The following is a 10489-nucleotide window of genomic DNA, read 5'->3' as shown; positions in this document are numbered from 1 at the left end:
TACGAAAATTGATGAAACTGTGGATGCAAGCATGATATGTGTGATTAACTACAATTATAAGAAACTCCATCTATAAGAAGATGGCAAAATACTCACTGCAGACAGAATACATATCCTGCATCCTAGTACTGGTGTGTCAAGTACCTCGCTAGAATCACACTTTCCACTGCAGGTGGAAGTGTGGCCATGTTTCAAGACAAACTATTATCTTAGTTGTAGTTAACGACAGTTGAAACATAAATCTCGATAGCTATCGCACAGAAACCTGCCTACTTGACTCTATTGTTCTTAAGAAATTAATTAACGGCAAATTTGGATGCCAAATTATCTATTGATTATAAGAAACAAGTTACTGAAGTATGCATTACACACTCGGTGCTCCAAATGCATTTAGATCGAGCAGTTAACAAATTGCACATCGAAAAAGCAGAATAGCTTAAATAAAAAAATTAAAAGATGACGTCGAGTTGAAACTAATGACATATAAATACTGTAAGCTTTATAACCAAAAGGTTTAATCCATAATGTTTTAATTCAGCAGCTCAGCGAAGATTACCTGTTAACAAGTGCATCCAGGGAGCTTATCTTGCTAGCTCCGTTGCTGAAAAACACGGCTTTCTGTCCTCACTTGATTTGGCTGCATCCATTATTTTTACATCATCTTCTCCTAATTCTTTCAACGAAACAAAGGTGTTCTTGTAAGGATATATTTGACTAACTCCACTAAAACGCACAAGCTCTTTCGAAGTTGAAGCAACTGCATTGTAAATGCCAAGAGACCTATCATCGAAATATAAAACACCGCCACTCTTAGTAAAAGAAAATGGTTGTCTTCCGTGAAAAACAAACTCTTTACCCCAACCCAATGTCTCTTGCTCCACCTGCTCTTTCATGTCACCAATATCGTTCTTCCCTTTCAGTGGCCATATGTCATAACATATGGATTTGGTGATTCGACAGTAATATTTGATACCATGATATAAAACTCCACCTGAAACCCCTACAAGACTATATCCATAGCATGTAGAACCTTGTTCTATTTCCATCCAATGCAGCGCTCCATTCACAAAGACACCTTTTTCGACATGACCAGCTTTGTCAGACTGAAAATCAAACCTCCCAACATTTCTCCACCCATTGCCACTGCCAAGAGTATACACCAAAACTTCAACAATATTGAGGTCTGTTCTTAACCTATAAATTTCAACAAATTTATACTCATTACTTAAATCAAGGTAACCAAACCCTCTGGTCCAAATCTCTATTAGTTTCTGGTAGCTCAACATATTCTTTTGTCAAGGGGTTACAAATACAAACATTTCCATGCGGGTATCCATACAGACAGACCAAACCGTTAAATGAACCAAAAACCACCTTTAAGACAAGAAAACCCAACTTACCATCAGAATCAGCGGATTGATTGAGATGAGATAAATGAATCTGAGAGAAAGATTAATGATGAGAAAGAAACCACTTCCCAAGTAAAATAGGATTTTTTTTTTCTTTTTTTGTTGACGTGGCATAAAAATTGTTCTTTTACCATTGGTAGTATCTAAAATTTACAAGGCTGACTTAGGGACCGTAAAATATTGTTGTTTCCTTTTTACAAGACATTTGCATCTGAGAGAGTTATGGACTGCTTCATTGACACTATTGTGCAGCAAATTTCTTAGCATTCTGCACTCTGCAATACTCTAGTGTTCAGTGATGCAGAAAAATTACATTTGCAGGTATTTTGCTATGTTTGTAGAAGTTTCGAGGAAAATAGCAATCAACTAAATAAAAGAACAGTTTCATTTCCAGCCATTGTATTCAGAAAAAGAAGGAAAACAAATACAGCAGAAGCATCCATATACGAAGCCATGAAGTGTGAAATCATAAGACACTTTCAGGTTCTGCAACTGTACACACTTTCAATAATATAACTCTACAAAATATTTATTTCAGGATTCTTCAACTTCGCTATATATACTGAGAATGAGAAGCTGCGAGAAGAGCAGCTCCAATTCCAGAGCCATCGTTTGCGTGCTCAATAACAACGTGGGCAGCTTCATCTCCGAGTAACTCGTTGAGGGTGCTCTGCAAACAGGAACGGAACTCGGTGTAGTGTTCAAACAATCCTCCATCCACAGCTATCACAGTTCTCTGTTTCTCTCCCTCATCCATCGTGTCTTTTCCCATCTTCATCAAAATACCCAAGATCCCTGCAGCTGAAAGACGGGCAGCACGTGTCGCAACAATGTTGCAGAGCTCTACAACCACTCTTCTTGTTTCAAAGGAAGTATCAGATATCCCAAAGATGTCATTCAGTTTGCTTCCAACCACTGCCAAGTCTGGGGATGTGTCGTGATGCATGGCAGACATTTCTGGAGTCCTCAAAACGAACCGAGTCCTAAGTTTTGGTGGAACAGTATCACCAAAAAATCCAGCCTCTTCAGCCATTTTGCAGAGGACTCTACGCACAATATCTCCCAAGTACATCCCAGAGATGATCTTCTCGAAAATCTGCTCACCTGCGTTAAGACTTTCCTGGTCCAAAGCCTGATCATATTCAGTTACAGGAAGGTGCGATGATTGGAAGTTACCCCACTCCGTGTTGATTACCATCTCTCCTGATTTGGGCAGGAGACCATGTGCACGCTCTACATATGCTGCGTTTGTTCCAGTTCCCAAAATAACTGCAGCTGCAACATCATTATTCAAGTATTTGCCTCCAGCTAGTGTACCTATTGTATCGTTCACCAAAGCTGCAACACGCATGTCAATCCCCTGTCTGTCTAAGGCCTTGGTTAGTTCTACCACCACATCTTTATCAACCGCATCATCGATGGAGAAACCCTTTGTCCACCTGATAAGAGTTCCAGATGAGATCGACAACTGCTTCACAGGGAACGAAAAGGTGAACCCCAATTCCCTCCGACTACCAGGAGGGAGGAAGAAACCTTGTCCTTCTGTAGCTATAAATCTTGCAAGTTCCTTTGCAATGAAATCAAACAGTTCAGTTGAAGTGGCAGTCATCAATTCAGGTGGTATCGAGACTTCAGTAAATTCTTGTTTAGCAACACGCCCATCCCTTCCACCCAATTGTACACGCAACACACGGAAGTTTGTGCCACCGAGATCTAAAGCATAAATTAGACCACGTTCATTACCAGTAGGGAGTTTATCAACATGGCTATTAAGCATCTTAAGCTTACTACCACCTTCAGAAGCAAGACCAGCGTGCATCTCAGCATTCATAGCATCAGCAACTTGTCTGAGTTTACCAATTGATGTAGCGCACTGTTTTTCAAACTCTTTGAATATAGACATAGCTTTTGTCGCTGCAACACATGCATCTGCTGCGCGAATATATTTTTGAGTATCACGAACACGCTTCATCAGCTTACTCAAGGTAGCGTTAGGTTGAAGAGTTCCTAGGAAAATTGGCTTGAAACGTGCATTAGCAAAGAGGAGACTCGACTGCCAAATCTTCTGATCTTGTTGTTTTCTCCAGAATCTAAAAGTTGTTCACAAGACGTACGTACAACACAAGAAAAGAGGACTCTTAAAAGAAACTAGACTCTCAAAGAAAGAAGGGAAAGAATGTAATTGTGATATGATAGATGTGGTTAACCTGTGTGTATTTATAAGATGTTCAAAGACTGGATCTGGGAAAAAAAAATCTTCCTCTCGGATTCCCAATTCGTCTCTGAAAGGGAAAAGCTTTTCCGAAGTCTAAGCAACATTGATCATAAGAATCCCGTAATTAAATCCGGGATGTCGCTGGATTCCTCCTGATTTAGAAGTCTAATGTGCATCCAATTAACGCTATTGACGGTCCAGTGAAACGCACCCCACACACTTTGGGCTTTATTGACAGGGAGATTGAAAGCCTTGACGCACATCGCATGTGATGATGCGGATTTAGAGTTTAAGAAGAAGGTTGAGGACTTGACCGTAAATTTGGAAGCCATGAACCAGACTCTAATAATCCAGGGACGCCAAAGCGACGATGAGCTCGAAAAGAACTAACTGGAGCTGCCTCTCTTTTCTTCTCCTCTCTTTAAAATCTGCAGTCACTTGGCACAATTTTCATTACTGTACTTTTTGTTGAAAAGCAAATCTTCTATTCATATTTGACACGATGCAGTGTTTTGTGAATAAGTATATCGCATAGTGGTCATAAGTTGTTCCTGTATGTTTTGGATCATTAGTATGGTTGAACATTGCAGTTATCATGCTTACAGTTATCCTCTATATTAGTAGGTCTTTGTCTTCTGATTTTTATACTGTTTAGGAACAAGATTTTCATTTTTATACTGTACCTAGAAAGAACTTATTAGAGCTAGAAGCATTGATGTACCTTGAAACGCATACAGGGAGAAAGACTTGGTTTCTGCTGTTAGGTCATTCTGCTCTGTTAGCATTTTGTAGTGTTTAGTGATGCATTAGTTGCATGTCTGATGCTTTTGGCAGTTCTGCGGAAAACAGAAATCAACCAAGTAAAAAGACAGTCTCATTTCCCATTTTATTCAGAACAAGAAGGAAAAAAATAATACAGTGTATTTGACTTATATTACGCCAATATAAGAAGCCATCAAGTATGTAAATTATAGCAAGAAAGAAGAAAATGGGCAGAAGGCAGACCGAAGTGCGATATCACAAGACACTTTCAGGTTTTACAATTATACACAATTCAATCCACCTATCACATTAACCATGCCCAGCGACTGACCACTAAAAAAAAGGAGAGAAAATTCTCTCTGGTGTAGAAAGAAACAATGACTACAGAGAAAGAAGTGACTGAAAAAGAAAAAAAAGAAAAAAATAATAATATTACTTAACAAAATATTTGTTTCCTCGATAGTGTCTTATAAGGATTCTTCGACTTCGGGATACTGAGAATGAGAAGCTGCCAGAAGAGCAGCTCCAATTCCAGAGCCATCGTTCGCGTGCTCAATAACAACGGTGTGTGCAACTTCATCTCCGAGTAACTCATTGAGGGTGCTCTCCAAACAGGAGCTGAATTCAGTGTAGTGCTCAAATAATCCTCCATCCATGGCAATAACAGTCCTCTGTTTCTCTCCCTCCTTCACTGTGTCTTTTCCCATCTTTTTCAAAATACCCAAGATCCCTGCGGCAGAAAGACGGGCACCACGTGTGGCAACAATGTTGCAGAGCTCTTTAACAACTTTTCTTGTTTTAAGGGGAGTACTAGATATCTGATATAAGAGAACAGAAACCATCAAACATTTAGAATTGTCTTGTGAACAAACGAATATGAGTAAAGAGTTCTACCATATAGGAGGGAACAAACAAAACCATACCCCAAAGATGTCCTTCAATTTGCTTCCAACCACTCTCAAGTCTTGGGATGTGTCATGATGCATGGCAGACATTTCAGGGGTCCTGCATAATTCACATTTCAGGGTTTGTTTACCAAGAATTCAAGCAAAAACCTAAGAAGCGGGTAGTCAAATGCAGAACTAAGCACATAATTACTGCTATTAAAGGTGAAATGGAGTGTACCTCAAAATGAATTGAGTCCTAAGTTTTGGTGGAACAACATCACCGAAAAATTCAGCGTCTTCTGCCATTTTGCAGAGGACTCTACGTACAATATCTCCCAAATACATACCAGAAATAATCTTCTCAAAAATCTGTTCACAGTAATAAAGGATACGAAATTTAAAACCACTGAAAAGACGCCAGCTAATTTTTAATAAAGAAAAAAAAGACGCATATTGTACCTGCTCACCAACGTTGAGACTCTCCTGGTCCAATGCCTGGTCATATTCAGTCACCGGAAGGTGTGATGACCGGAAGTTACCCCATTCCATGTTGATAACCTAAAGAATTAGAAAGCAATATTAGAATATATCTTTTGACCAAATTGATCACTTAAAGTAGAGGATAAAAGTTCTAAAGAGTAATAACCGGTGAAGGCAACATACCATTTCTCCTGATTTAGGTAGGAGACCATGCCACTTAGGAATCGCGTGTGCACGCTCTACGTATGCAGCATTTGTTCCTGTACCCAAGATAACTGCAGCTGCAACATCATTATTGAAATATTTGCCTCCAGCTAATGTACCAATTGTATCATTCACCTGCATCAACAATGCCAGTTAAAAAATTGGAACTGAAGAACCAGTATGGAAGGATAGCATCAGAAAGCTCTGAACCAAAGAAACAAAATTGACTTACCAGAGCTGCCACGCGCATGTCAATTCCCTGTCTGTTCAAGGCTTTAGTTAGTTCTCCCACCACATCTTTATCAACCTAGCACAAGAGCCAAAGGAATCATCATCAGAAAGATGAAATTGTTCAGGAAGTTCAAGTGCGAAAAGAGTAAGCAGCAAACTGTATAAAGAGGATAAACAGCAAACTGATAAGAGTTCCAGGTATGAAAAAACTAACCGCATCATCAATGGAGAAACCCTTTGTCCACCTGATAAGAGTTCCAGATGCAATGGATAACTGCTTGACAGGGAATGAAAAAGTAAAACCCAATTCCCTCTGACTACCAGGAGGAAGGAAAAAACCTTCTCCTTCTGTAGCTATAAATCTTGCAAGTTCTTTAGCAATGAAATCAAATAGTTCCTGAAATATTTAACATGAAATAAAAACATCAGCAACGGGTAGCTAAACAACATTACCGAAATCGACACAGAAGGTCAAAATTAAAACCACAAATACACATACACTTGAAGTGGCAGTCATCAATTCAGGAGGAATTGAAACTTCTGTAAATTCTTGTTTAACTACACGCCCATCTTTACCACCCAGTTGTACACGCAACACACGGAAGTTTGTACCTCCAAGATCCAAAGCATAGAATAGTCCATGTTCATCACTACATTAACATATCACACACATTCAATAAGTTAAAATCTCCTGCAAGCTACGTCACCAACCAAATAAACCCAATTTCATATTGCACAAACTCCACCTACCAATCAATTACAATTCAAGAATTAAACATACCGATTCTTAAAAAGAATGTACATGAACAATCAATCAATGTGGGTTTATCCTATTATGATCCAATTCAATCCAACCCAATCCAATCCATAATCAATTAAACAGATATAGAAACTTTACATGAATCAGAAAAAAATCCAGAGAGTTTAAGAGATGTATACCCAGTGGGGAGATTATCAACATAGCTGATAAGCATCTTGAGCTTACTACCACCTTCAGAAGCAAGACCAGCATGCATCTCAACAGTCATAGCATCAGCGACTTGTCTAAGCTTCCCAATTGGAGTAGCGCACTTTTCTTCAAATTCTTTTAATATAGACATCGCTTTTGTCCATCTCCCTGAACTTTTCATCCTATGTCTTACAATTAATGTAGCTGCAGCACATACTGCTGCTGCACATACTATTGTAACTCCTACTGTTACCTTCCCCATCACAATATAACCAAATCCAAAATCAAAAAACCTTAAAACTAAAAATCCAAACTTTTATAATTTCTCTATTGGAATCAATCACAAAACTGATTATTACAAACCCCCAGATCTCAAAAACCAAAAACAAAATCGCCCTAAAATTTTGGATCCAAATACAGAGATTTTTTGTTTGCTGTTTTTTTTGTTTAGCTCTTTGAATCTGTGATCTAATAAACTACACTATGAAAAACAAAAATTGAGTTACAAAAACTTGATTTTCTGATTCAGAATTGCAGAAAGAGAAAGGAAAATTGAAACCCTAAGCGAAGGTTAGATTGTTGATTTTGATGTTTTTAGGGTAATGAAAGCTATAAAAAAGACAGGGGAGGATTAGATAGAAATTAGGATCAGTAAAACACCTAATTTATACTAAATTAATCTCTATCCTAATCTAATCTTCTTGGGAAAAATACTATTTCCACCCAATCCACTTTTATCAAATTCACTCTAATCTTATTTTCACACCCCACGGCCGTACAACCCCGTACAGGTTGGAATTTTATCCTCCGGGGGATAATTATCCAGTAAAAAATATATCTCTCTTTATTAGAGTTTGAACCATATCGAAATATTGTTCTAATTATGGTTAGTAAAATCTTGATTTGTTATCTTAAATTTGTTAAAGAATTTGATATATTTATGGATTCTTTGAATTTCAGTGTTATTGAATAAGTTATGTTGGTAAAAAGTCCCTGGTCCAAGAAATCGTAAAATTAGATGAGAGAATTGCGGAGGATGAGGTGATGATGATGTCCTATTTACCTGGTTTGTCGTAGAATTCTATAACTGTCCTAAGAAAAAAAATTACTGTTGGCTCTTGTTGTAAAACCGGACAGACTGAGTTATAAACGGGCATTTTGATATGGCACAAATTTAGCGAGGACAGTTATTTTAGCATCAAAAATGGTCAAGGTCAAAATTTCATTTTAGCACTATAGATAGCTTAAAACCGAACCCCGCTTTTTGTTGTCAGTATAAAAATATGAAGACTATTATTATAGAGGGGCGTCACCTAATAGGACAAAAAGGATCGCCCATAAATAAATCTAAAAATCCATAAATAAATCTAAAAATCCCTTATATGAAATATTTTCATAGTGGCTAAATTTTTAGATTAAATTACTGATTATGATTCATAATTGTCTGAAACATTATTTTTTTTGGATTACGGCTATGATTAGAGCTGGTAAACGGGCGGGACAGGGCTGGCTTGTGACCAACCCGCGGGTTACTGGTTAATACAAGCCTAAGCTTGCGGGTTGAAATTCTTCACGGGTGGTCATTTATCCAACCTGTGCCCGTCCCGGGTAAAGCTCGCGGGTTCACGGGTGCTCACGGATTACCTGGTTTTTGTTGAGTCAACTCGCCAGAAATCGATTTCTGGGCTATTTTCTTCCACATTCAGGCCATCTAAAGTTCCTTTCCTACAAGATACAACCTAAGTATCTAACATTCATCCAATTCATTTGGTATATCAATTCAAAAACTCAAAATTGCAAAACTAAACTAATTTTGCATTTAAAGAAACACAGACACAGATACTATCATACTAGTCATTAGTAGTTTACTTTAGTACTTAAGTACTTTAGTTACAGTTACACAGTACTTCATCAGTTCATGATGATAATTGATAAATAATGAAAATAAACTTTCAAGACCGAGACTGTAGATACCATTGTTTCTAATTTGTATCACCAAGTGCGACAATATTAATAACCACTTCCTGCACAAAATATATATTGTGTGGTTAATCAAAAAAAGTGTTAACTATCAAAAAAACATCTCCAATCTCTTTTCTATGCAATATTTGGAGATACTGGTAAGTTGCAAGTCATTGAAAACTACAACCACATACAATTTCATGATAATTAACAGTTGTTTAAGTTGCAAGTCATTGAAAAGAACAGGGTGAAGGGAAGGTACACACTACCATAAATGAACCTAACTATAGAGCATTATGATGTGTATGATAAACAGAAGCATCGTAAAAGAACAAAACAGAGGAATGGTTACAAGAATGCCTGTAATATACCTCTTCGGCAGTTAATACTTACACTAAACCAATTATAAAAGTTGGAATTACATTTCCATCACAACAAATCCATTGTCACATTGCATAATGCTAAAAACCAAATTGGACACTTCACATAAAAAAAATTCACAATAGTCCACAACTGTGGCTACTAACTGGTTAAACCACTAATACACAAAGCATAGAGATCCTAATAGTATGCATGATCAATGGAAGCAGTTTAAGTTTAATGTACATAATGAGAAACAAAAGTGCAGGGCACATACCCGACGCTTGAAACGTTGAGGTGGGTCACGGTTCCTCCTCTTCTATCTAGAACGAACTCTCACCACATGAGAATGAATAGCACAGGACACACAGTAAAGCATCTTGGCGTATAATTTAGGAAAAGTGTATCCTACACATAAAGAATCAATCACCCACCCAAAATCAAAATCAATCTATAAATCACAGTAAACACCCAAAATCAATCCAAAAAACAAAAAAAAAAAAACATTTCCAAAAAACACATACCATCATAGACACAAGCTTCCTGAACATCTCTAACAGCAGCTTGTTCAACGATGTTCCTCACCAAAAATCTCTTGATTGCCTTATCCTATTCCAAATCACCACCACCACCACAAAAAACAACTACTGAATCAGAAAATCTACATCCATTCATGTCAGATCCCAAGAAAAAATCAAATCAAATCTGTGAAAATGAAATCAATTAGTTACCACAGTTTGAACAACGGATGAAGTTAACATGACCACGACCATGTTTGTTACGACAACCATTCCTTCGCTTAAACGTCTACAGAAATCAAAACAAAATCACCAGAAATTCAAAATCATAAACTTGTATAAATCAACATCTATCATGAAGATTGAAACATGATTTAGGATTCATTTGATTGAAAGAGGGACTTACCATGTTGTGATTTGCAGCCGCTTCTTCTTCTTCCTCTGAAGCTCAACTTGAGAAATCTCTCCGAACCGAAGAAGAAAGATAGGTTTTTTCCGTTTTATACGATTAA

General features: G+C 37.5%; 2 protein-coding genes across 2 annotated transcripts; both read right to left on the bottom strand.

The window, feature by feature from the left end:
* Positions 1 to 1962: 1962 nt before the first annotated feature.
* LOC113300650 (hexokinase-1-like) lies at positions 1963 to 3315 on the bottom strand. Its single transcript, XM_026549851.1, has one exon. The coding sequence runs from the start codon at positions 3310 to 3312 to the stop codon at positions 1963 to 1965; it is 1350 nt and encodes a 449-aa protein (XP_026405636.1). The 5' UTR covers positions 3313 to 3315.
* A 1471-nt stretch (positions 3316 to 4786) lies between these two features.
* On the bottom strand, positions 4787 to 7923 carry LOC113296344 (hexokinase-2-like). Its single transcript, XM_026544652.1, has 9 exons — positions 7128 to 7923; positions 6688 to 6838; positions 6403 to 6585; positions 6190 to 6264; positions 5937 to 6092; positions 5733 to 5831; positions 5512 to 5642; positions 5310 to 5391; positions 4787 to 5204 (listed from the first exon to the last, which is right to left on the bottom strand). Exons 1-9 carry the CDS (start codon positions 7397 to 7399, stop codon positions 4854 to 4856), a joined length of 1500 nt encoding a protein of 499 aa, XP_026400437.1. The 5' UTR covers positions 7400 to 7923; the 3' UTR covers positions 4787 to 4853.
* Between the last annotated feature and the right edge of the window lie 2566 nt (positions 7924 to 10489).

The sequence above is a fragment of the Papaver somniferum genome, chromosome 7 (genome assembly GCF_003573695.1).
Source record: "Papaver somniferum cultivar HN1 chromosome 7, ASM357369v1, whole genome shotgun sequence".
Lineage (NCBI taxonomy): Eukaryota > Viridiplantae > Streptophyta > Magnoliopsida > Ranunculales > Papaveraceae > Papaver > Papaver somniferum.
Note: the sequence above shows the minus strand (reverse complement) of the source record. Positions and strands in the feature narration are given on the sequence as shown.